The following is a 26,770-nucleotide window of genomic DNA, read 5'->3' as shown; positions in this document are numbered from 1 at the left end:
AGTAAGTAGATGGCTTGTTCGGAGGCAGTTGCTTAGTTACTTCGTTATGTGCTGCTCTTACCTGTTTGGTTAATCGGTGGACATGGTGCGGTTCAACATAAAGTCTAAATAACATAGGTGCGAAGAGTTAATACAATCAAGCTCGCCTGCCACTCACTCCACACTTCTCTCTACATGCTGGATGAAGTGGTGTTGTTTTACAACATGATAGGAATCCTGCGCTCTGCTTCATGATTAACTGACGTAAAATCATAGAACGTGCGTGTTTCTTTGTAACCGTTTTAGTAAGACCAAAGACGGTATAGAAACTATTTGACAACTTTGTCTGTGTGCTGTTTAGACATATACAGTAGTACATAGTAGCAGTCTACCGAACAGCTTTTCTTTAAAGGTACAAAGCAGACGTTTTTATCTCCATAGCAAATCATTTCTGGTTAACAATTAAGTACATCACTGTGATTGTTTTCAATTAAAATGATCAAAAACAAACAACAATCGTTTCTTAGCAAAGACCAATTTCTCAAGCAAGAATTTTGCAAGGAGGGGAAAACTGAAAAAGTCGTTTTTGGCAGAGTTTTGGAACTCTTTCTTATTGGTCTATTAACTAATTTACCGCTTGGGGATGTCTCCAGGCAGGACAAAACTCCATCCCACTAAAGCAGGCTGAAATTTCATGCAGTTTTTTCATCCAGCTCTTACACTAAAGGAGCATTATCATCATTTTCAAAATTGTAAGTATTATTTCAACGTCATTATGTGGAAATATTATAAAACGTAGATAAATCACGTTTTTTACTGCACTGGGCCTTTAACATTTGTGACAGTATTGTAATCTATACGCCTTTATCAAGGACCCCTTTTCCTATACAATCCCCTCCTACTCTGTCTCGTGGGCAGAGTGCTGCAGCGTTCAAGTGGCTGCTATTTTGCAGCACTGAAAGCGCACTTCCAAGGAAGAGCTTATTTGACGGAGGATGAGAAAGGATTTGGTGAAATGGACTGTTATTATTTGTACACACTGTGGTTAATTATTGCTACACAAGAAGGCAGAATAATTGTGCAGAAGACGAGATTAGATTTCTATGTTTCGCTTCTTATTGTTTTTTCTTCCTCTGGCAGGTTAGTGTTGTGAGATGTGCTCTATTTGCCATGGCAAGAGGTCTGTTTTCATGGGTCTGGCTGAGGAAGCCTATCTACATACAGGTAAACCCAGTGGGAAATCTTTCCTATACTTTATCGTGATCGGACAATCACCCATTCACTATTGGACAGTTGGGATTATTCATGTTCCTGTATGGTAGGCTACTTTGAACATTAGAAGGCTCTTTTGGACACGATTTCATATACATTCATTTGCAATATTTTAATCTTCGGTAAACTGTAATTTTGGCCATTGCCATTATTGAGGCTGCTGTTTCTGATACAACTGTTTCTTTGAGTATTGGATTGATCCTATTTCATTTCCAATAGCGTACTTGCTCTGTCGATGCCCAAGAGCTGTAGTCATTGGCCCAATTCAGTAGGTACTCACCGTTTCTGTAGCAACAGGGATCATCCAGCTTTCACACAAAACAGGAGGATACACAATGTATTTTTCCATGGATGAGAGCACTGCATTCAATCCCAAGGACAGCTAGATAATGTTTTTCTTTGCATTCTAATGTTGTAATGTTGTTGAAAAGTTGTTGTTGAATTCTAAAATTCTAATGTTGTTGACACAAACCAGTTCACCTGGCACCTACTACCATACCCCGTTTAAAGGCACTTAAATATTTTGTGTTGCCCATTCACTCTCTGAATTTCCTACACAATCCATGTTTCAATTGCCTCGAGGCTTAAAAATCCTTCTTTAACCCATCTCTTCCCCTTCATTAAGTGACATCAGTAAGGGATCATAGCTTTCACCTGGTCAGTCGACGTCATGGAAAGACCAGGTGTTCATAAGTTACAGCCTTATTCTAAAATGGATAAAACATTTCAAAAATGTTTTCCAAAAATGTTTTCCATTTCAAAAATCCTTTCCATTGATCATCCTTGAGATGTTTCTACCAACTTGATCAAATCAAATCAAACTTTGTCACATGCGCCAAATACAACAGGTCTACACCTAGACCTTACCATGAAATGCTAACTTAAAAGACCCGTAACCAACAGTGCCATTCAAGAAAGTGTTAAGAAAATATTGACCAAATAAACAAAAGTAAAAAAGTAACACAGTACAATAACGAGGCTACATACAGGGGATACCAGTACCGTGTCAATGGGAGGGGGGGGACAATGGAAATAGTCTGTGTGGCTATTTGATTAATTGTTCAGCAATCTTATGGCTTGGGGTAGAAGCTGTTAAGGAGCCTTTTGATCCTAGACTTGGTGCTCTGGTACAGCTTGCCGTGAGGGAGCAGAGAGAACCGTCTATGACTTGGGTGACTGGAGTCTTTGACAATTTTTGGGGCTTTCCTCTGTCTAGTATATAGGTCCTGTATTTTTTATTTTATTTAACCTTTATTTAAACAGGAAAAGCCCATTGAGACAGAGAGTCTCTTTTTCAAGGGAGACCTGGCCAAGAAGGTAGCAACCACCTAGCAGACCGGGTATGGTAACTGCTGGTGGTGAAGGAGACCAGACTACAGAGGTAAAGAGGGAGTTTACCCAAAAGGGCTTTGTAGATGAACACATACATTTGTATCTTTCTACGCATATAAAGTGAGGTCCAATTTGGTGCAATGGTGGGTGAGTGACTTGGCATTTGTAATAAAGCGCAATGATGCATGATAAACAGAGTCCAGTCTCTGTAAGACAGAGGAGGTTGCATGCATATACACAAGTCACCATAATCAATTACAGAGAGAAAAGTGGCATGAAAAAGCTTCTTTCTAGCCATAAGCGTGAAGCAAGCGTTATTACGAAAAAAAAACTATTTCAGTTAAAGCTTGTCACAAGATTATCCACATGAACTTTAAAGGACAACTTGTCATCTTTTTATTTATTTTTATACATTAGCAAAAATGTCAACCTGTTTTTGCTTTGTCAGAATTTTGTATTGTGTGTAGATTGAGGGGGGGGGGAAACTAAATGTAAAAAAATGTGGATAAAGACAAGGGGTCTGAATACTTTCTGAATCAACTTGGAAAGCTGAGAAAAACAGTGTTCTCTAGACCATGTAGGAGATCCAACCTTTACAATGCGAGTGGTGTTTTACTGCAACTTATAGAGCCAAACCTTTTTTTAATTTAGTTAGATATGGTTCATGTTTGTAGCTATTTTTTCCCCCAGTGATCAACATATCTATTAAAAATGTAATTTATTTTACAGCCGGAATCAAAAACCCTGGTCTCATCATCTCATCTGTCTGTTTTGTTCAACCAAGAGACACACTCTGAGCTGCATTTTTGTTTTGTGCCTGTTTTTCCTTCACACCGCTGTGTGAGTAAGCCATGTAAGTGAAAAGTGACAGCAGTCACAAGGGGGAGTGTGTGTGTGTCTGCCATCTTAGTCCCACGGAGGGTTTTCCAGGCCACTCTGCATCTTCCTAATGAGGTCATAACATGATGGAACACCGTCACTCGCCGGTTGGTCGCTCCAGTAAGACATGCCGATTTCATACATACATACAGATGAAGTCGGAAGTTTACATACACTTAGGTTGGAGTCATTAAAACTCATTTTTCAACCACTCCACACATTTCTTGTTAACAAACTATAGTTCTGGCAAGGCGGTTAGGACATCTACATTGTGCATGACACAAGTCATTTTTCCAACAATTGTTTACAAACAGATTATTTCACTTATAACTCACTGTATCACAATCCCAATGGGTCAGAAGTTTACATACACTAAGTTTATTGTGTCTTTAAACAGCTTGGAAAATTCCAGAAAATTATGTCATGGCTTTACAAGCTTCTGATAGGCGAATTGACATCATTTAAGTCAATTGGAGGTGTACCTGTGGATGTATTTCAAGGCCTACCTTCAAACTCCGTGCCTCTTTGCTTAACATCATGGGAAAATCAAAAGAAATCAGACAAGGCCTCATAAAAAAATGGTAGACCTCCACAAGTCTGGTTCATCCTTGGGAGCAATTTCCAAACGCCTGAAGGTACCACGTTCATCTGTACAAACAATAGTACGCAAGTATAAACACCATGGGACCACGTAGCCGTCATACCACTCAGGAAGGAGATGCGTTCAATCCCAGAACAACATTAAATGACCTTGTGAAGATGCTGGAGGAAACCGGTACAAAAGTATCTATATCCACAGTAAAAATGAGTACTATATCGACATAACCTGAAAGGCCGCTCAGCAAGGAAGAAGCCACTGCTCCAAAACCGCCATAAAAGAAGCCAGACTACTGTTTGCAACTGCACATGGGGACAAATATTGTACTTTTTGGAGAAATGTCCTCTGGTCTGATGAAACAAAAATAGAACGGTTTGGCCATAATGACCATTGTTATGTTTGTAGGAAAAAGGGGGAGGCTTGCAAGCCGAAGAACACCATCCCAACCGTGAAGCACGGGGGTGGCAGCATCGTTGGGGGGGAGGACAACAAAGTTAAGGTATTGGAGTGGCCTTCACAAAGCCCTAACCTCAATCCTATAGAAAATTTGTGGGCAGAACTGAAAAAGTGTGTGCGAGCAAGGAGGGCTACAAACCTGACTCAGTTACACCAGCTCTGTCAGGAGGAATGGGCCAAAAGTCACCCAACTGCTTGTGGAAGGCTACCTGAAATGTTTGACCCAAGTTAAACAATTTAAAGGTAATGCTGCCAAGTACTAATTCAGTGTATGTAAACTTCTGACCCACTGGGAATGTGATGAAAGAAATAAAAGCTGAAATAAATCATTCTCTCTACTATTATTCTGACATTTTACATTCTTAAAATAAAGTGGTGATCCTAACTGACCTAATACAGGGAAGTTTTACTAGGATTAAATGTCAAGAGTTGTGAAACCGAGTTTAAATGTATTTGGCAAAGGTGTATGTAAACTTCCGACTTCAACTGTAAATAAAACCCCAAGCAGATGTCCTACTTGGAGATATGGATTCCTTGTGATTGTTTTATCTATGCAGAGCACTGTTTAAAATTGTACTCCCCGTAGCCTACAGAATTTCCCAGAATGTCACAAGTAATTTAATCTCATTAAACCAGACCAAAAATCTTGCGTAAACAGCCATGAGAGATTACAAATCATTTCACAAAACATTCAACAAATCCTTAGCATCAAAAGACGTATTGTCTACAGTTGGGTCTGCTTTCCGACTTAATAGTGTCAGACATTGCACTGCGTGTGGCGGAAGTTATCGCCCAAAATTGAATCTCCACATAGGCTACATACTGTGGAAGGCCATGGTTGTCAGGGGGTGCAGAGCTCAGTGGTCCAGCCGAGATAAAACTGCTCCATGGATCCTGTCTGTCTGTCAGGAGACAGGGTAATCCTGCCATGCTGGGTCCAGTTTATTGTACCCAGTCATCCAGATCTGACATCCAATGCTCCTTGAGTCCTTTACCACCAGAGTTAGAACCTGGGAATGACTCATCCCAAATGGCACCCTATTCGCTATATCGTGCACTACTTTTGACCAAAGCCCTATGGGCCTTTGTGAAAGCCATAGTTGAGATCACCAAACACGTAGCCCTGGCTGCACATTTTTAATATGGGTAGCCTAGAAACGTGTCTGTTGTGATTTGTCACCTATTTAACACAGTGTGAATATGTGATCAGGCACCGCTGTATTTTTGTATTGCAATTAAAAATGAAAAGGACCGATGTCCATTGCCCACCCACCGGTTTTGTCCCTGTGAAGTAAGAGAGAGAACCAGGTCTGATGTACCCCTGTGGCCCGAGCCTGAATATGAGGAACTGTGTCAGTATGTGCAATAGGGGGATATGATGACGATACTGATCATCTTATTTGATGTTGGCACAGTTTGACAGTGCTAACTAGAACACACATGCCCAGAACAGAGCAAATTATTCAAAGTTTTAAATTGTATGTTTCTGGAAGATTTGGTTACCTACATTTTAGTCAGTTAAACTCAGATGTGGGGAGGTTTAAGGAGGTGCTGTTTGTCAACTCTTTCCACAACTCTCTCTCCTTAGGGGAACACCTGCGTGCTCTCATCTCTCCATTCTCTCCCATATCGCCTCCTCTCCATGCTCTGCAGTGCATGAATCTATCAGTATGTGTTCACAAACCACTGTTTGAGGTCTAAGCTTGTCCCAGAGGACATGGTGGGAGCCTAATTTAATCAATATTACTTAAGATGCAGCATTTAGCTGGTTAGTATTTTCTTCCCACCCCACTCTCCTTAGGTGTAAACTTCATTTGTATTTTGGACATGCTCGATAGGCTGAACTGATGAACTAATCTGGAGCAGAAGAGCAGGAAGTCAGAATTAAATGCTATTGACATGTCACTTTGTCCTGTGACACAAGAGGAGAGCTAACAAGCAATGTGTTAAGTTGTTGTGGCAACTTCTGCTATTCTGTGCGTGTGTGTAGGTTTGCGTGATTGTTTGTGCGTGTGTGTTTTATGTGAGGAAGAGAGAGCAAGGCTGTGTATTTTTGCATGCTTGTATGTTAGGAGACTGTAACTTACAACAGGCCATGAACATGTCATATGTATCTACACAGTATGTAAGTGAAAAGTGAACAACTGGCCCAAAATCTGCTGTTAACATGTAGTGTTATTGTCGCAGTGTTGAGTCAGTGTGGGGATTGGGGTGTGTCCTCGACCAGGAGGGTGTGTCCTCGACCAGGAGGGAGAGGGTCTTTCTTATTGCCTGCTGTATGCTGTCCGACTTGGGACTGGGATGAGTCCGCTCAACCAGGCAGCGCGTAGCTCCTGCACATAGCACAGAGACAGTGTTACATCTCCCTGTGCCTGTACCAGGCACACAAATAGAGAGTGTGTAATTCCCAAAAGGCACCATATTCCCTATATAGTGTTTTTGTAGAGAATAGGGTGTCATTTGGGATGCACTGAGTGTGATATCTCTCTGAGCCTGCACAATGCACACAGCAAATAGTAATGACACCTCCTTCCTTTAGAGACTTGGAGTCCTGGGAGGAAGAGATGGATGCTGGGACAGATGAGTTACTGGTGCGTAACTCCTATGAGAGAGAGGGAGATGCAAGCAGAGAGTTTACACAGGTGGTACAAAAAGAAGCTCTCACCAGGAAACATCTTCCACGCTTGATGATTCCCATGTGTGTGCACTGTGCATAAGCCTATTAGTGTTCCCCATCTAGAATATTAGGGAGGGAAATGGTTTGCTTTTGTCTGTGACCCAATCTTTTAATTCTCCCTCTCCATCCATCCCTGCTTCATCTCCCCTCTCTCTCTCCCTTTCATCTCCTCTCTGTCTCTCCCCTTCATCTCCTCTCTCTCATCTCTATCCCTCGCAAGGCAGTTATCCCACTGTTCCACAGGCGCCGATGACGTGGATGTCAATTAAGGCAGCCCCCTGCACATCTCTGATTCAGAGGGGTTGGCTTAAATGCGGGAAGACACATTTCAGTTGAATGCATTCAGTTGTACAACTGACTAGGTATCCCCCTTTCCTCTCCCTGTTCATATGTCCCTCCCTCATCTCTCTATCCCTCTTTCTCTTTCGCTCTCCCCCATCTCTCCATATCTCTCTCTTTCCATTTCTCTCTCTTCACAGCTGGAGAGAGTGCCCATTAGAGAGGACTAGCTTTATGATCATGAATAATGGATGAGTGGTGAGCAGGGCTGCAAAACAAGTGTCAGCATAGAAATGGATCAAGAGCAGAGAACATTTCTATCTTCTCTCCCTGCGTATATGGATGCCAAAGAGCCGTTTCAGGTCACAAATAACAAGTGCTTTGTCCATGTATTTGTTGTGCATCCTTAAGTTGCATGGACTCAATATCTGGACCTCTGCTCAGTGTCAATTAAAAAAGCTGGACTGTAGTTAGGGTTAGTTAGACTATAGTCCCAGCACACCAGTGGTCTCTGTGTGTCGATTGAAATGTTGGTATCTCCAGCATGTTTCAGACATAATATGTAGGGGATAATCAATTACACTTTCTGCAGTTCCTTCTAAGGAAATAAAACCCAAGGCCTGGTGGGATGCATGATTATTTAGTGGCTAAACAATGGCTAAGGCTGTGTCCCTTTCTAGTGCACCACTTTTGACCCGGGATCTCAGGGCAAAGGTCGTGCCCTATAATGACTCTTTCCGCCCTTACCATCCACACACGCCATTACATCACCACAGCTCTGATTACAGCTGGTAATTAATAACAAGCAGTCACAACAGCCAGGATCAATGCTGCCTCATTAGCTGTGTTTTAGGGCTCCATCCCCTTTATAGTGCACTTCTTTCTACCAGGGCCCATAGGGCACTATTTGCATTATATAGGGAGCCATTTGGGACGTAGCCTTGCTCTTTCCCCACCAGCAGCCTATGGGCTCCTGTATAGGAGTGAGAAATGCATAATCACAGTTCAAATGAAAGCCCTCAAAACATTGATTTTTAAAGAACAACCACATATTTATTTTCCTTCAGAGTGTTATCTATAATGACTTTGCAGTTGGATGCAATTTACAGCACCTACCTACGCAAGAATCAATATGGAACACAGTGTATTGTTTGTGTGGTAGTCTCTCATGGACAGACTACGTAAACATAAATGTCACTGTAGATCTGTCATGATTTGTACAATGGCATGCGTGAGATAACGAGCAGCGTTAGTTCCGGTGCTTTGGACAAATCTTGGTTTCACAGGTGTTAGCATCTTTTTCGAATTTCGAAAGGGGAGGGAACATTTGGCAATAGACTTGCCCGCAACTTGCATAGAGAGAGGGTGGAGCTCTTTGTTCCAGTTCTGATACTCTTTCTGTCTTCCCACAAATGGACCCTGAACTTCATCGAGCCTCTGACCAATTACGCAATACTTTAGTTCTGGGTTAATCGAGATTAGTTCTTTCAGTTTAGGTTTGTAAAAAAACACTGGGAAAGTACTAGGACACCTACCGATTATGCTCACTCTAAACATACAGTACACTGAGTATACCAAACATTAAGAACACCTTCCTAATATTGAGTTGCACTCCCTTTTTGCCCTCAGAACATCCTCAATTCATTGGGGCATGGATACTGGCCCATGTTGATTCCAATGCTTCCCACAGTTGTGTCAAGTTGGCTGGATGTACTTTGGGTTGTAGACCATTCTTGATACACACAGGAAACTGTTGAGCATGAAAAACCCAGCAGCGTTGGAGTTCTTGACTCAAACCAATGCGCCTGGCAGCTAATACCGTACCCCGTTCAAAGGCACATACATTCTTTATCTTGCCCATTCACCCTCTGAATTGCACACATTCACAATCCATGTCTCAATTGTTTCAAGGTTTAAAAATCATAATTTAACCTGTCTCCTCCCCTTCCTCTACACTGATTGAAGTGGATTTAATAAGTTACATCAATAAGGGACCATAGACTGACCAGGTGAAAGCTATGTCATGGAAAGAGCAGGTGTTCATAATGTTTTGTTCACTCAGTGTAAAGTCAAGTGTATGAGGTCTTCAGATTACTTGACCAGGGAATGCCACAGAGAAATTACAAGGAAAGCTACAGATTATGTTATTAGCCTGGCACACCTCCCAAGTCAAGTGTATCTGGTTCTCTGAGACACCGAGGCAGAGATCAGCCTGCATATAGAGAGGGACTACACTAGACACCATGCTGTTGTAAATGACATTCTGAGAAGTTGTCGGTCCTGTGGAATGCTGAATAATTTAGGTTTAATATCAAGGCACTGCGGCTGGGAGAACACTTATCTGGAAAGCACCAACTCTTCCCACAAGTATGGAAAAATCTAAGCACAGAGGAAAAGGGTTAACCGAGATTACAGCTCTTTGACCTCTAGCTGCTCCAACCACCGTCCAGGTCTAGGAACCCACAGAATGAGGTTGGGCTGTGGGGAGAGATAATTGCTAAAAATTGGTTGCTCTGAACCTGCAGTCACAATAGAGAAGTGACTTGTGACTAGTCAGGAGCGGCAGCGTAGCCTAGTGCGTTGTACTAGTAACCAAAAGGTTGCAAGACCAAATCCCTGAGTTGACAAGGTACAAATCTGTCGTTCTGCCCCTGAACAAGGCAGTTAACCCACTGTTCCTAGGCCGTCATTGAAAATAAGAATTTGTTCTTAACTGACTTGCTTAGTTAAATAAAGGTAAAATAAAAAAGACTCCACAGCTCTCAACACTGAGATGACAAAAGAGGAGAGTAATGGACTGACATTACAGTAAGAGGTCCATTGAATAGAGAGAGAAGGATTAGATTAGAGAGCGAGATGGATGCAGACTGAAGGGCTAAATTGATTTCAGAAGAGTCATCTTTACTGTCAGTGAAAGAGGGTGGGTGGAAGATGAAGGGAATGCACATCTGTCAAGTCCCAGTCTTATGCATCATCACTAATAACAGAGTTCTTATAGAAATCCAATTCAGAAAACAGGGACTCGCTTTTCCTCATTTGCGTAAAGGTTTCATCTTTAGAAAGTGGTATTGTCCAATGTACATCACATTACAAGTGCTGGGCAAAGACGATGCAAGAGTTCACCTTTACTCACAATCATGTAGGTTAATCACTCTGTCCATAGTCATTGGACGGTAATGAAATGTGGGAATTGAGTAAGAAGTGGTTACAGATCCACACACAGCATCACAACATGGAATAGAGGGAGAAATTGAGATTGGCACTCAAAGTACTGTATTAAGTTGAGAATTGCACAGAAGAGATACAGAGAGAGACAGAGTCATGTCAATAAAGCAAATTGGAACTGAAAGAGGGAGAGGGAGAGAGGCTAGGGGAGTCCATCACTGTCAAACATTGGACATATTCATTATTAATAGATGGGATAGAAAGGGTTTCTGAATGTCTGTTATTCCTCCACTCAGCCAGCTTTCTGTGTTGAAGTAATGCCATTATTGATCTACTGAGAACATTAAGATAGTCCATTTTTAGAATTATGAATCAAAAGGCAATAACAATTTGGAGTGTCAAAAAGGATAAAGATTGTACAGTAGCTGTCTGCCTGTAACTAACCATGTGTTACCACAGAGCACCATTGGGTTGTTGATTACAGAGCTCATAATCAATAGTCATTGTAATAATGAAGTATTACTGTACGCCACAAGGCCCTCTATAGGCAACTACCCATGTATATCCCAATTTAAGGCCTGTTTCTCCATCAATTGCTCTCTAATTAGAATAAACTAGTTCATTACTAACAGTTTCATAAATAGTGTACATGAATGTGCTGTTATAGCAGTGAACAAAATTATGTTTTATTGAAGGACTGTAATATGTTGTAGATAGTTATGCAGTTGTGTAAATGCATGTTGTGTAAATCAAATAATACAAACCCCCCCCCTAAATCTATTTTAATTCCAGGTTGTAGAGCAACAAAATAGGAAAAATGCCAAGGGGGTGAATACTTTCGCAAGCCACTATATGGGATCACATGAAATTACATGATTGACTCAATGCTGGCTCGTACACGATATGTCTCTCGCTCTCCCCCCTCATTATATGACCCACCTCAGTTCAGTGATTTATTGTTCTCTCTGTTGCAGTGGCCAAGTCGGTCTAGGAAGAACGAGTCACATGGTCTGTTCTCACAGATGGTTGCTAGACTACAACAAGCATAGATGCAGGCGCAACAGACACTGGGAACAAGACAGAAGGCCTCACCCCTCCTCCCTCCTTTGTCTGTCACTGGCTATGTACCAAATGACACCCTATTCCTTATATAGTGCACTTCATTTTACCAGAGCCCTATGGCTGTATCGACTCCCTGTCCCCAAGCACACTCTGTTTTTCTCTCATACTCTCCCTCTCAATAACAATAGTTATTATTTCTTTCACGTGTTATACATTTTACAAGATCACCCAGCCCTTCTGGAGAGGAATAACACAGTAAATAGGTTTAAGATGTCTGATTAGAGAATGTCAAGCCACGAGGGGTCTGGGATTTACGGCAATCCCGCCAAATTTCTTTAAGTGGCATTTAAATTTCAAATGGATCGGTTAGCTGTTAGTTCCTGAAGAACATGGAGAAAGGTAGGATTTTCTGGCACAGCAATGCATTCGAAATGCATTCTGTTGAAACCCACTCAAATCTAAATTGACATTAGTTTTTGAGGAAGTGTCGTTTTGAATCTGGTTCTTTCTATGAATCTTCACGTCTCACAACCTGACCCTGTTTTAGCGCAAATTATGTCAGTGTGTTATCTGTTAATCTCTCACCTCATCTATTCTGCAGGATTGTTATAATACTGAATCTCAGTTAAACGTTCATGTTTCATTATGCACCCAGTGAAGGAGCTATTAATTGGATAACTACACTACTGGTACTAGACCAGCCTGCTTATGGAAATGACTGGAAATCCCTTTAGTGCTGAGTGTCACAACCTCACATTCCTGCTTTCTTGGTAATATGATTTCCACCTGAACTCTTCGAATAGGAATGCCCATTTATGTATTCTGATCATGATCTTATGTAATGAAAGTCATCACAGCTCTCTCTCCCCCTCTATCTCATTATCTACTCTCTCTCCCTCACTCCCTTGCTCTCTCTGTTTCAGGCCCGATTCTCTTACCTGCACATGAAGTATCTGTTCTTCTCATGGCTGGCAGTGTTTGTGGGTAGCTGGGTGGTGTATGTGGAGTACTCATCCTACTCAGAGCTGTGTCGTGGACATGAGTGCAAGAATTCCATAGTGAGTTCTCCATTTCCTTATATGAAATAAGTAAATTGATGGAGCCTCCTACTGGTTAAAAATATACTATTCCTTCAAATACAGCATTCCAGTGTCAGCTTCCATATTGTATTGAAACCATCCTGTGAGTTACTATACAAACCAACACCATGTCTATTTATCCAAGTGTGACAAGTACAGGAAAGGAGTGATCGACGGCTCGGCATGCAGAAGCCTGTGTGAAAAAGACACGCTGTACCTGGGGAAGTGTCTCTCTGCCAAGCCGAACAACCAGGTCAGATCTGACTCTGATCCTAGTTCTACGGTAAATCTCAAGTCTTTCCTTTCCAAAATGTAAGAGGGAAGGAGAGCATTGGAGGAGAAGATCCAAGGATCTGCTTCTCACTTCCTTCTGACATTGGGCAGGTGGTGTGGAGAGAGGACATGAGGAATCAAGGAAGGACTTTTGAGATTCACCCATAGTGTTTAGAGCTACAGTGTTTCTGTGTCTGAGAACTAACACGAGCATGTTGTGGGTCTGTGTGTCTCAGGTGTACTCAGGTGGCTGGGGGGACCTAGAGGGGGTGATTAAGTGCCAAATGGAAGAGATTCCTCATTATAACCTGGGAGCTGAGATGGAGCACAGGAAGGAGGCATCGCCCTTCAACAAGCCCACCAAGGGAACTTCCGTGGAGAAGTTCAAAGAGATGGTCCTCAGCCACCTCAAGGTCAGAATACTGTCATCTCATCCCAGTGTGATTCATTAGACTACCAGCTTTTATTAATAGGTTCATGTCCAACACTTATTTGAAGATCTTCATAACACATTCATAATCCATACATTATGCATTTATAATCAGGGCACCAATATTTCATAAATGCTAATTGATATTTTGTCACAGTATTCACATTCACGTAACTTATTACCATCTTTGTTAGTGTGTTATGACTTTAGTGGCTAGCGTGTTCATTAATGCAGTTCTGTTACAAAGGTATCTCTTACCCCTTATTCCTCTCCAGACCAAGGTGGGTGAACAGGCCAACCTTCCAGACCTGGTGAGCCTGGTTTTCTCCATGGCCGACTACAACAAAGATGGCCTCATCTCCTTGCCGGAGGCCCGCTCCACGTGGGCTCTTCTCCAGCTCAATGAGTTTCTGCTAGCAATAGTCCTGCAGGACCGAGAGCACACCCCTAGGCTCCTGGGCTTCTGTGGGGACCTGTATGTGATGGAGAAGGTAATCTAATAGGAATGCCCATTTATGAAGAATAAAAACAGGGATTATTTTCTTCAGACAACACAAATGATCTAGTAATCATGAGCGTATTTGTGATGAAAGTCATCACAGCTCTCTCCTCTGCCTCTTCCAATACCCCCCATCTCTCTTGTTCCCTTTTTCTCTGAACTTGTATGTGATGGAGAAGGTGCCCTATGCTCCCCTGTACGGCATCAGCCTGCCCTGGGTGGTGGAGCTGTGGATCCCCGCGGGGGTACGACGCAGCATGGACCAGTGGTTCACGCCCTCCTGGCCCCGCAAGGCCAAGATCTCCATCGGCCTCCTGGAGCTCGTTGAGGATGTCTTCCACGGGACCTTCGGCTCCTTCCTCATGTGTGACGTGAGCGCGGACGGCTTCGGTTACAACGACCACCACGACCTGAAGGTGATGGACACTCGCCACATTGTCCCTGAGGCCACCTTCCAGAAAGCCATGAGGGAGCGGCGGTGCGACACGGAAGACGACTGTCTGTACGGTGCCGACTGTCGCACTTCCTGTGACCTCACCAAGCACCGGTGTACTCCAGAGGTGACGCAGCCCAACCTGGCCAAGGCGTGCGGCACACTGAAGGATTACCTCCTGAACGGGGCGCCGTCTGACATTCAGGAGGAGCTGGAGAAACAGCTGTATGCATGTATAGCATTGAAGGGCTCGGCTGAACAGATGGAGATGGAACACTCACTTATACTGAACAACCTGAAGAGCTTGTTGTGGAAAAAGATATCGCACACTAAGGACTCCTGAGGTGAAAACATAGGTACATCCAGACCCTGGATTTGAAAGTATTGATTGGAACAGCATTTCTACTATTGTAAATCCACACTTTGGGAAAGGGTGGAGAATCAGGACAGATGAACACTACTGCTGCCCCCTCTTAAGCTTTTTAGGGAACTATAATATACAAAAATATAAAAGCAACATGTAAAGTGTTGGTTCTGTTTTTCATGAGTTGAAATAAAAGATGCCAAGTGTTCCATATGCACAAAAATCTTCTCAAATTGTGTACAAATGTTTGAGCGTTAATCCATCCACCTGATAAAACAGCATGATCATTACACAGGTGCACCTTGTGCTGGGGACAAAAGGCCACTGATCACACGCCACAGATGTCTCAAGTTGAGGAAGCATGCAATTGGCATGCTGACTGCAGGAATGTTCAACAGCGCTGTTGCCAGAGGATTGACTACATTTCTCTACCATTAACTGCCTCAGTCTTAATGAATTTGGCAGTACATCAAACCGGCCTCAGGACCTCCACATCCGGCTTATTCGCCTGTGGGATCATCCGAGACCAGTCACCCAGAGAATTACTCCATTTCATCAGCTGTCTGTAATAAAGCCCTTTTGTGGGGAAAAACTGATTGGCTGGGCCTGGCTCCCTAGTCGGTAGACCTTTTGTTTTTAACCTGACTGCACCCCTGCTCAGTCATGTGAAAGCCAGATTAGTGACAAATGAATTCATTTCAATTGACGTTGTTGAATGTTGTTTAAATTTCAGTATATAGAGGGACAATCAAACCATCGGTTAAAAATGCTTTACAAATTGAGGGGGACTGGGTTAATTTCCCCCTTAATTTGTGTAATGTTTAGACTGATTGTACATTTCTAGCAAACAATGCCTATTGTATTCCATTGTCAACTTTCCCTCCATCTATTTAAAATCTGCATTGAACACTGTCTATAGCGGGTGTATTCAACTCAAGCTAGGTCAGCTTTGTTTTTTTGTTCTACCAGATTAAATTGCATTTACCTGGTGTCCCAGGTCTAAATAAGTTTGATTAGAAAAAATGAAATCAGCAGTGAAACTGGATTGGAGGTCCATATTTGAATATCCTCGGTGGATGGTTTTGAATCAAGAGACTAGCCAACACTTCAGAGGAGAGTAAGTAAATCAGTTCCATGTCCAATTCCACACAATCTCAACCACTTAAACAGTATGGGTAACACTTCAAACAGTAGCTACTATAATAGAGGGGTAAACCAATAACAGACAGAGGCTATATTCTTTTTCTAAAGATTTATTAGAACAAAGAATTGTCCCTACATCATTAGGACCAGAGTTTAGCTGTCGGCAGCCTCCTGTTCCTGAGCCCTGAGGAAGCTGGCCTTCTTCTGAGCAACGCGGTCTTTCCTCTGGGCCAGAGAGAGCTTGGCACGGTTCCACCTGGGGGAGACAAACAGAATTATTACATTACGATGCATTTTAACAATGTCAGGGAACATGACTACAATGCCAAGGGCAGGGGACAATGCAATAAGTAAACTGAAATGTGTTTAAATACAAACAGATTGAAATTGACCCCAACTTGGACCATGATGTTTTAGTCATAACAGCATGAAAGCCAACAATGCAGTAGTAAGTACTGCATTCCAATAGAAAATAGCCAAAATTGCTCATCAACTTGCCTCTTCTTCTTGACTTCTTTCTTGGGCTTCTTTTCGTGGACTGGGTTGTTACGAATGCCAGCATGGGCCTTTTTGTACATCTCCTGAACCTGCGAGACAAGTGTGGCAAACAATAGTACCATGTAGTGGGTAAATAAAAGTAAATTCCAGACCAAATACACATTAACACAACAGTACAGAGGCTCCTGCTGGATGCAGTATAGTTTAAGAATGAGTTGTCACATTTGCCAGTTGTATTTTAGGACTAGTACATATGACACAAATGTATTAACTGTACTGCTCTCAGCCCCGTCTTGAAACGTTGATTACATCAATTTGGGCAAATGAAGGACCAACTACAATTTGCTCAGCCTCAAGTCTATCATCATCAAGCAGCAGTTACTACATAGACTTATTGAAAAATTCCAAATCAACCCCTATCCCCTCCTGTAGATCAGAGGGCATTGATAAGATTGAAGCAATGGACAGTAAGTTAACGCAGAATCCCAAACCAGGCCCTCGCTCCCTACCAAATCGTTTTGAGGGCACTCTGGTGTCACGTGTTGCTGACAACTCCAAGGGACACTTCCTAAGTGACAAGGGAATTAAATGAAACCATTAACTTCAGGAAACACGGGTGACTTGAATGACGCAATTGTGTTTTACATTTAAATAGGCCTCTGTGAACACGCAAACGCAGGGCCAAGGGGAAGGGACTGGTTTGGGATTCAGCACAACTTTCCCTTCAGAATTTATTTGCATCATAAGCTGATATGATCCCCAGTATGCTTACAGGCATGAGGCCTAAGAATTTAACAGAGCAGTAGTAGCAACCCATGCTATCTCAGGTTTAGTTTGGTTCAGTGAAAACTGGGTAGAACTGGGTGTGTGATACAATCCCAAGTGGCTAATAGTGCAGATAAACACGTAACCATCCAGCTGTGGTCTAATTTAACTAATAGACATGTATTGGCAGGCACCTCCCGATACATCACAATGGGTTCAGTGTGAACTTTCAACTTGCCGTGTCAGGGGCAACGCCATTCTTGATGAAGCGAGAGAACTGCTTCTTGTATGCGTCCTCATCCTCCTCCATCAGATAGCTCATGTACTCAGACACATTGACACCCATGATGTGCTTGCGGTGGACCTCTGCATTGAACTCTTTGCTCTCCGCATCATATCCAGGGAAGCGCTTAGTGCTAGGGGGAAAGGAAGGGGAAGAGGGGACAAGACCATGTCAGGCAGAAAGGGACTACTGACCCAGTCATATTGACTGAGGATTATAGGCAGTGCACTATGACCAATAGTTTCACTAAGGCCATATGAAATGAGTGATTGCAGAACACCAAGAACATAACATTTGGCTGGTAAACTACTGATTCATTTTGCTCTCAGCCCCGTCTTGAAACAGGACATGTTACATCAACCTGGGCAAATGAAGGACCAACTACAATTTGCTCAGCCTCAAGTGTATCATCATCAAGCAACACATAGATCCTGGCAACTTCAGAAGTACTAGCCTAGTCCCAGATCTGTGTGACTTACAAACAAATCTTGACCTGGGGATGTATGCATCATGTGCCCCAAGAGTGGGAATGCTGATCTAGGATCAGTTTTGCCTTTTTGATGACAATGAATAAGATTGTGGACAGGGGGAGCTGTTCCTAAATCAGCAGTCTTACGCCAAGACACTAGATACATACAGCCCCTGGCTACAAAAACATGTTCTTAAGCCAGGGAAAGTAATTACCTGTGGGGGATGGACAGGCCTCCATCCACAGCCCCCTTCAGGGCTCCGAAAACCTTGTTGCCAGTGCTGGTTCTGGCGAGCCCTGCATCCAGGTAGCAGGTGAATGCACCTGGCTGACCGTCGATGCTCTCCACGTTGAACTCATCTCCAGTGACCTCCACCTGTCCCTCGTACACCTTGTCCAGGCCGAACTTGTTCAGCAGCTGGAGGGGAAGACAAAAACAGGATTAGAGGAATCTGTTGTAGTATTAAGCCAAGCTGACAACATTGGTAGTGTGTTCTCGCTCAGCAAGCAACACTGTAGGTGGCTAAAGCAGAGGTCCTTTATGACTCAGTTGGTAGAGCATCATGCTTGCAATGCCAAGATTGTGGGTTCCATTCCCATGTTCATCCAAACGTAGAAATGTATGCATGCATGACTAAGTCTGCTAAATGGCATATTATATTACAGTCAGTTGCTAAACAAGTGGATCAAGTCAAACGGACAGCTAGCCTTTCGCCTGTAACTGCCAATTCCTCACAATGAGCAAAAAGAAATGCATGGTTCAATAGGATTGTTTGGAAATTCAGATGCAGAGCAGACATACTTCATGTAATACAGGGAATCATGGCATCTCTATAACAAACAATCCAGAACGCGATCCAGAGTTATGTCAATAACTTCGAAATGAGTTCAAGGTGTAAAAGATTAAACAAGGTTTGACGAAAGTAAATGGCACATGCAATGTTGATAAAAGACAGCTTTCATTAACAGGGTAGAAACATAGAATACGCATTCGCTAATAGTGCTGCAAACTGAACAAAACTATGGAGGGAGCCATCAGGTCAGAGCAGGGGTGTATGAGAGCTGATCTTACCCTGCGGGCCAGCAGCAGACCAGTGCAGTAGGCTGCTGCGTAGTTAGTCAGACCAACGGCGATCCCGTACTTGGGCAGCTCATGGGAGTAGGCAGCGCACACGATCATGTCCCCCTCGATCTTGGCATAGGCAATCTGAAGCAAATCACATAACACAAGAAATAATGACAATATAGTCTACAACATTTAATCCATAAGCGTGTGCTGCGCCGATTTCTGGTAACCAACCAGTCATAGTATAGGACATCGCCGATAAAATCAAATCAAAACATCATGGGACATCTCCGATTAACTCAAATCAAAGCGTCATGGGACATCTCCGATTAACTCAAATCAAAGCATCATGGGACATCTCCGATTAACTCAAATCAAAGCGTCATGGGACATGTGAGAATGATGGGGTCAATCTATTTGAATTGATCTGAGAACACAGTTCCACATTTTTCTCAGTGGATTAAACTGGACAGTTAAGTTAGTTAGTTGTTGCCACCTGAGCATGGTGCTCAGGTGGCAACAGAGTTGTGGGTTTGACTCTAACAAGCCACATGTGTAACTGTCAATTGTGTGTTACTGATGAATGTGTTACTGTCAAAAGTAAGCTGCTAAATAGATTGTCCATTCTGGTAATTCCAACATTTTCCCCATCTTACCTGGCAGACGATATCCCGGTTGGAGAAGCGGACAATCATCCTGTATTTGGGTGTGTTGTACTTGTTCTTATCTTGGATGACCAGGCGCTTACGGGCGAAGTAGTCCGTCTTTCCCTCTATGCAGAACAAGGATACCAAAGTCAGTGAGATGGAGGTTTATCAATGGAATGAATAGGGTCTTTAGTGTGAAAGGAAATATCAGGACAGTCATGGCATTTGCATTCTTACAACTCCAATCACGTGCTAAAACAAATCATTTTGACAATTTAGAAATCCCTTACCTCGCCTCCTCCTGAATTTGACCTGGTACCTCTTGAAGTAGGACTTATTTTTCACCACTTTCACAAAACCCTATAAGATAGTAACGTAATTAGCATGTCGGTAAACCTACCTAACTACTTTTCAACACACAAAGTAGACCTAACGTTACACATGCTGCACTGAAAGTTTATTTTATGTGGCCAAACTGTCAGACATTGTCACACCAAGTCTTTGGCCCATCTTCGCTGATGGGCTAGCTAGCAGTTAGTTAGCACTACTTTGCGATGTTCAGCACAGGGATGGATTTGGGGCACTGACCACATTATCCTATCCCGGTCCAAAATCTGTGCCATGCGATATATGAAAAGACAATTTCACCAACTGTCGAACTAGCTGACCACATTTTCTACTAGCCAGCCGGTGTGAAAAGTACTAGCCTCGGGCTAGTTTTAATTTCGACCCTACTCCGACTTTGGCAACACTATAAACATGTTTATTAGCGATTCACATCACTGGACTTGATTACAGACAAAGTAACAATTCGCTAGGAAGATCTCTACAGAGCTACAGGAAGCATGAATTGATTCAAGCGGCCATTAGGCCACGTTTGATAGACCCCCGTGAGAGGTAGCTGGACGGAATCCATCTTCATCTATGGCTTTCAAAAACATCTAAAACATGTGATTGCACACAACACATATCTGATGTCTTATATATGTATGTAGGAACATATTTTGGCGTTTTACTAACCATTTTCAGTCTTTTCTGTCTCCTTAACCAGGAGCCTGGAGTCAAAGACAGGGGATTTGACTCCGCTGCATTAGAAAAAGGAAGTTTGCATTGCGCATGTTGCGTAAATAGCGTGTAGCAGGATGTAGCTTTAGAGTAAGACAAATGCTACACTGCCCTCTACTGTATAGGGGGGACAATGGCAATACCAGGTGATAAGATGTCTCCAACAACAGTACATGATAAAAAATGTGCATCACTGAGGTATTTTCCTTTGTGGGTTTGTAATAAACCCTCAACGTACATTTATTGAAGGCATTTGCAAAGTGTCCTACAACACAAATTACATCACACTGTGACTGTGCCATGCTGTGTGTGCATGCATATTATGAACATCTACTGAATAAAAATAAACATTGCTATAGGAACATGTTAATAATTAAAACAACAGACCCAAAGGATGTTGTACAGAAGACACATGGGACATCAAAGGGAGGATTGCTCTGTAATTATGTCTGATTTTCATTCCATAGTGGACAGTATGGTGTAAGCAAGAGTCTTACGTCAGTGTTTTTTTTAGGACAGACGAGGGTGTGGCTGATATAAGAAATATGATATGTTTGTTAGCACTGGAATTTCCATGTAAAACCAGAAAAGTTAGTTTGATGACCTTTTGCTCTTATGTGGATCACGATAGTCGGCTCTGCCATTAACCTCATTCTCACCTGTTTTAAAAAAGTCTGAGCTGGACAGCTGATAGTGAACCTTTATTTCAACATCTTCTGTCTGACATTGAATAGTCTCCCTGTCACTAATCTCCCGTGGGCAGATTCTGCATCGATTTTACTTCTGGGTGAACCGGAGATTACTCTTTCACCCCCTCTGAGTGTGGCATGTTTGCTGTAATCCACTCTAGACAGCAACATTCCAAAACTTCCTGTGGAATTGATACTACTGTCAGAGGCAACAATGAGCCACAGGTGAGTTTGTGCTGTAGCGATTGGCTTCCAGTACTTTGCAGTTACTCTTGACTTTAGTAGACTACAGCTAATAGGAACATGTTATTTTACAGAGCAAAAATAAACATCACAAGGTGTTATTATATGAACGCTGGTTTATATGTTGGATGAACAACGACATTTAAGAACATACAGCTGGCGGGTTATACATTCTATCGGCAGGATAGAACAGCAACCACTGGTAAGACACGGGGCTGGGGCCTATGCATATATGTGAACGACAGCTGGTGCACGATATCTAAGGAAGTCTCAAGGTTTTGCTCGCCTGAGGTAGAGTATCTCATGATTAGCTGTAAACCACACTATCTACCTAGAGGGTTTTCATCTGTATTTTTCATAGCTGTCTACATACCACCACAGACTGATGCTGGCACTAAAACCTCGCTCAATGAGCTGTATACCGGCATAAGCAAACAGGAAAACGCTCATCCAGAGTCGGCGCTCCTAGTGGCCGGGTACTTTAATGCAGGGAAATTTAAATCAGTTTTACCTAATTTCTGTCAGCATGTTAAATGTGCAACCAGAGGAAAATAAATATAGACCACCTTTACTCCACACACAGAGATACAAAGTGTACAAAGCTTTCCCTCGCCCTCCATTTGGCAAATCTGACCATAATTCTATCCTCCTGATTCCTGCTTACAAGCAAAAATTTAAGCAGGAAGCACCAGTGACTCGGACTATAAAAAAGTTGTCAGATGAAGCAGATGCTAAACTACAGGACTGCTTTGCTAGCACAGACTGGAATATGTTCCGGGATTCTTCCGATGGCATTGCGGAGTACACCACATCAGTCACTGGCTTTATTAATAAGTGCATCAAGGAAGTCGTCCCTACAGTGATTGTACGTACATACCCCAACCAGAAGCCATGGATTACAGGCAACATTCGCACTGAGCTAAAGGGTAGAGCTACCGCTTTCAAGGAGCGGGACTCTAACCCAGAAGTTTATAAGAAATCCCACTATGCCCTCTGACAAACCATCAAACAGGCAAAGTGTCAATACAGTACTAAGATCGAATCGTACTACTCTGGTTCCGATGATCGTTGAATGTGGCAGGGCTTGCAAACTATTACAGACTACAAAGGGAAGCACAGCCGAGAGCTGCCCAGTGACACAAGCCTACCAGATGAGCTAAATAACTTATATGCTCGCTTTGAGGCAAGTAACACCGAAACATGCATGAGAGCACCAGCTGTTCCAGACGACTGTGTGATCACGCTCTCCGCAGCCGATGTGAGTAAGACCTTCAAACAACATTTACAAGGCCGCAGGGCCAGACGGATTTTCCAGGACATGTACTCCGAGCATGCGCTGACCAACTGGCAAGTGTCTTCACTGACATTTTATTTATTTTATAATTTTTTTATTATTATTATTTTTTGCCCTTTTTCTCCCCAATTTTGTGGTATCCAATTGGTAGTTACAGTCTTGTCTCATCGCTGCAACTCCCATATGGATTCGGGAGAGGCGAAGGTCGAGAGCCTTGCGTCCTCCGAAACCGAACCAAGCCGCACTGCTTCATGACACAATGCCCACATAACCCAGAAGCCAGTGCACCAATGTGTTGGAGGAAACACTGTACACCTGGCGTCCGTATCAGTGTGCACCTATCCCGGGCCCGCCACAGGATTCACTAGTGCGCCACGGGACAAGGACATCCATGGGGCGGCGCCAATTGTGCGGGCTGTGACAAAGCCTGGACTCGAACTCAGAATCTCTAGTGGCACAGCTAGCTCTACCATGCAGTGCCTTAGACCACTGCGGCACTCGGGAGGCCCTTTCACTGACATTTTCATCCTCTCCCTGTCTGAGTCTGCAATACTACCAACAGGCTTCAAGCAGACCACCATAGCCCCCCCTGTGCCCAAGAACACTAAGGTAACCTGCCTAAATTATTACCGACCCGTAGCACTCACGTCTGTAGCCATGAAATGCTTTGAAAGGCTGGTCATGGCTCACATTAACACCATTACGCCAGAAAGCCTAGACCCACTCCAATTTGCAAACCGAACCAACAGACCCATAGATGATGCGATCTCTATTACAATCCACACTGCACTTTTACACCTGGACAAAGGGAACACCTATGTGAGAATGCTATTCATTGACTACAGCTCAGCGTTCAACACCATAGTGCCCTCAAAGCTCATCACTAAGCTAAGGACCCTGGGACTAAACACCTCCCTCTGCAACTTGTTCCTGGACTTCCTGATGGGCCGCCTCCCAGGTGGTAAGGGTAGGTAACAACACATCCACCACGCTGATCCTCAACACGGGGGCCCCTCAGGATTGCGTGCTCAGCCCCCTCCTGTACTCCCTGTTCACTCATGACTGCACGGCCAGACACGACTCCAACACCATCATTAAATTTGCTGATGACACAACAGTGGTAGGCCTAATCACCGACAACGATGAGACAGCCTATAGGGAGGAGGTCAGAGACCTGACCGTGTGGTGCATGGACAACAACCTCTCCCTCAATGTGATCAAGACAAAGGAGATTAATTTGGACTACAGGAAAAGGAGGACCGAGCATGCCCCCAACCTCATCGACGGGACTGTAGTGGAGCAGGTTGAGAGTTCCTTGGTGTCCACATCACCAACAAACTAACATGGTCCAAGCACACCATTACAGTCATGAAGAGAGCATGACAAAACCTATTCCCCCTCAGGAGACTGAAAAGATTTGGCATGTGTCTTCAGATCCTCAAAAGGTTCTACAGCTGCACCATCGAGAGCATCCTGACGGGTTGCATCACTGCCTGGTATGGCAACTGCTCGGCCTCCGACCGCAAGGCACTACAGAGGGTAGTGCGTACGGCCCAGTATATCATCGGGGCCAAGCTTCCTGCCACCCAGGACCTGTATCTATGCATAATCACTTTAATAACTCTACCTACATGTACATATTACCTCAATTACCTAGACGCCGGTGCCCCAGCACATTGACATTGACTCTGTACCGGTACCCCCGGTATATAGCCCCGCTATTGTTATTTACTGCTGCTCTTGAATTATTTGTTATTCTTATCTCTTACTTTTTAAATTATTATTTGAGGGTATTTTCTTAAAACTGCATTGTTGGTTAAGGGCTTCTAAGTAAGCATTTTACTGTAAGGACTACCCCTGCTGTATTCGGCACGTGACAAATACAATTTGATTTGATTTATATTGTATTATATGATATTGTTTAGATTATTTTTAATGACGTGAAAAGTATCATACAGAATTATCAAATGGGTCTATATTTAAGCAATCAGGCACGAGGGGTGTAGTATGTGGCCAATACAGCCCTTAGCCCTTATATTGGCCATATATCACAAACCCCCGAGGTGCCTTATTGCTATTATAAACTGGTTACCAACGTAATTAGAGCAGAAAAAATAAATGTTTTGTCATAACCATGGAAAACTGTCTCATATACCACAGCTGTCAGCTAATCAGCATTCAGGGCTCGAACCGCCCAGTTTATGATCTCTGATAGTGTATTTTGTTGTGTGCTGACAAGAAATAATAGACATGAACTTGATACATTTTTCAAAAGTCTATAGCTGGTGGAGTTTATAAAGAGGTCAAAGAGTTGATCAAGGAACTTGAAGGTTTGTTATTTAAACTACTGTAGCTAAGTGTAAGGTAATAAATAAACAGTAGAGGGCAGTAGTAGTGTACTATTTTTCGGTAGTTGGGTTTTTCAGGTCGACTGACGTGACGCATGCTCTGTACGGTGGATGTAAACATTGGAGCTGCCCTTTTGTTGGCACGAGCTGGCTGTCGATTTGTGTACACGTATTCGGCTCGATGGGTTGTTTGGACGTGGAGCTGTTGCCTGGTGGAATCAGCTAGCTAACTAGCAGACTCGGCCTAAAAATAAATCCGAAACCAGGCCATTGAACTTGTTTAAATTCAATTGCGCAAGTCTGTGCTGTTGTACTTTGGTCAATGGAAAGTTAATGTTTATCCCCCAGGGTTGAAAACGCGACTAGGCACGGTAAGCGCGGTTCAGACTTTTTTTTTATGAGCAAGGAGCTGTTGCTTTGGCTAACTAACTACAGTAGCTAGCTAGCTAGCTAACGTTTTAAAGTGTTTGGAAATAGCCTGGAGCTAATAATGTGTTTGGTATGTTGGTATATAGGGCACTGTATTCCAAGTAGGCTTTTATGTCGCTAAATAGGTAGTTGTTTAATAGCTTAGCTTGTTGTAATACCCAATCTAACTAACGTTAGCAACTTTCATAAGCTGTTAGTTCATCGAATATATGCACAACGGTTAGCTATGAATTCATAAATCATTGCTAGTTGAACTTCATGCAAAATGTTTACTGAATCCTGTAGCAATTCAATGAACTTTAACAGACAGTTAGTTATAATGTGGACAGCTAACAAACTCACGCCTCATTTATAATGACTGTAGAAACAGCCCCCGGTAAACACATTTCAGTTGCTGTACGTTAGTTACGTTTTACTGTCATAGTAAAGTTAACGTTAGGCACACAATGGTGGAACTGAAATGTTTTATTTGCTAATAGATTTACACCTCCGAGACAGCATATCTAGTTGAAGGTAATATGTTTATAGTCCACCACAGTCAATTTCCATGTGAGGTCTTTTAAATTATTAAAATGAGGGTTTCCTGGATGACACACTCCTGTAATTTAAGTAAATAGCTGAGAGAACTGCAACTGTTACCTCCACTGTACAGCCATCCAATTATTTGTGTACAGTGATAAATAAGTCAGTGTCAGTTGTGCCAGCCAAGGACATTGATTTTCCATTCGCCTTTTCTTAGCTTGTTTACTTTTCATGGAATGTAAGCACACCAAAGAATTTTCATCATAGGTGCTAGATGAAATCCTTGCTGAAATGTTTCTATAACCCCCACTGTTTCCATCTGAGCCTTGGAAGTAAACATAGCTGCACTCTCACTATGCAGGAACCCTCCTCAACCCTACCCCAACCCTAATGGCACCGTATTTGCTAAATGTTGCACTACTTTGATTAGAAACCTATGGTCTAAAGTAGTGGAATATTTAGAGAATATGGTGCAATTTGGGACGCAGTGGGTGCTGAAGATCCCCTTTCCTCATGATCCACTTAACTGCTG

The 26,770-nt window shown here is 42.9% G+C and overlaps 3 protein-coding genes and 1 non-coding gene across 7 annotated transcripts in view; 2 read left to right on the top strand and 2 right to left on the bottom strand.

Moving 5' to 3' along the window:
• The first annotated feature begins 873 nt into the window (after positions 1 to 873).
• dipk1ab (divergent protein kinase domain 1Ab) lies at positions 874 to 15,000 on the top strand. The gene is made up of 7 exons (XM_036978450.2): positions 874 to 989; positions 1,120 to 1,203; positions 12,623 to 12,757; positions 12,924 to 13,031; positions 13,288 to 13,464; positions 13,757 to 13,972; positions 14,160 to 15,000. The coding sequence occupies exons 1-7, from the start codon at positions 975 to 977 to the stop codon at positions 14,754 to 14,756; spliced, it is 1,332 nt and encodes a 443-aa protein (XP_036834345.1). The 5' UTR covers positions 874 to 974; the 3' UTR covers positions 14,757 to 15,000.
• Positions 15,001 to 16,014: 1,014 nt separating this feature from the next.
• LOC110524610 (large ribosomal subunit protein uL18) lies at positions 16,015 to 20,714 on the bottom strand. Its single transcript, XM_021604435.3, has 8 exons — positions 20,669 to 20,714; positions 19,939 to 20,008; positions 19,658 to 19,773; positions 19,008 to 19,142; positions 18,151 to 18,353; positions 17,422 to 17,599; positions 16,419 to 16,507; positions 16,015 to 16,176 (listed from the first exon to the last, which is right to left on the bottom strand). The coding sequence occupies exons 1-8, from the start codon at positions 20,669 to 20,671 to the stop codon at positions 16,074 to 16,076; spliced, it is 897 nt and encodes a 298-aa protein (XP_021460110.1). The 5' UTR covers positions 20,672 to 20,714; the 3' UTR covers positions 16,015 to 16,073.
• LOC149983589 (small nucleolar RNA SNORD21) lies at positions 16,694 to 16,791 on the bottom strand. The gene has a single exon (XR_016496459.1). It is a non-coding gene; the product is annotated as a small nucleolar RNA SNORD21 (small nucleolar RNA).
• Positions 20,715 to 25,335: 4,621 nt separating the features above from the next.
• Positions 25,336 to 26,770, top strand: part of evi5b (ecotropic viral integration site 5b) — a 65,532-nt gene continuing 64,097 nt past the window's right edge. For 2 of the 4 annotated variants that reach the window (XM_036978449.2, XM_021604431.3), the window contains exon 1: positions 25,336 to 25,658. The gene's annotated coding sequence lies outside the window, so the exon portion shown is untranslated. The remainder of the gene's footprint in view (positions 25,659 to 26,770) is intronic. The other 2 variants (XM_090236065.1, XM_090236064.1) reach the window with 1 other exon arrangement.

Source organism: Oncorhynchus mykiss, chromosome 5, assembly GCF_057628025.1.
Source record: "Oncorhynchus mykiss isolate SJ-2025 chromosome 5, ASM5762802v1, whole genome shotgun sequence".
Classification (NCBI taxonomy): domain Eukaryota; kingdom Metazoa; phylum Chordata; class Actinopteri; order Salmoniformes; family Salmonidae; genus Oncorhynchus; species Oncorhynchus mykiss.
Note: the sequence above shows the minus strand (reverse complement) of the source record. Positions and strands in the feature narration are given on the sequence as shown.

Coding starts and splice junctions, on each gene's coding strand:
- dipk1ab (XM_036978450.2), top strand. Junction 13,032..13,287: donor CTGCCAAGCCGAACAACCAG/GTCAGATCTGAC, acceptor TGTGTGTCTCAG/GTGTACTCAGGTGGCTGGGG. Junction 13,973..14,159: donor ACCTGTATGTGATGGAGAAG/GTAATCTAATAG, acceptor GTGATGGAGAAG/GTGCCCTATGCTCCCCTGTA.
- LOC110524610 (XM_021604435.3), bottom strand. Junction 18,354..19,007: donor GTCTGCTGCTGGCCCGCAGG/GTAAGATCAGCT, acceptor CTTCCCCTCCAG/CTGCTGAACAAGTTCGGCCT. Junction 17,600..18,150: donor GGCCTGTCCATCCCCCACAG/GTAATTACTTTC, acceptor CTTTCCCCCTAG/CACTAAGCGCTTCCCTGGAT.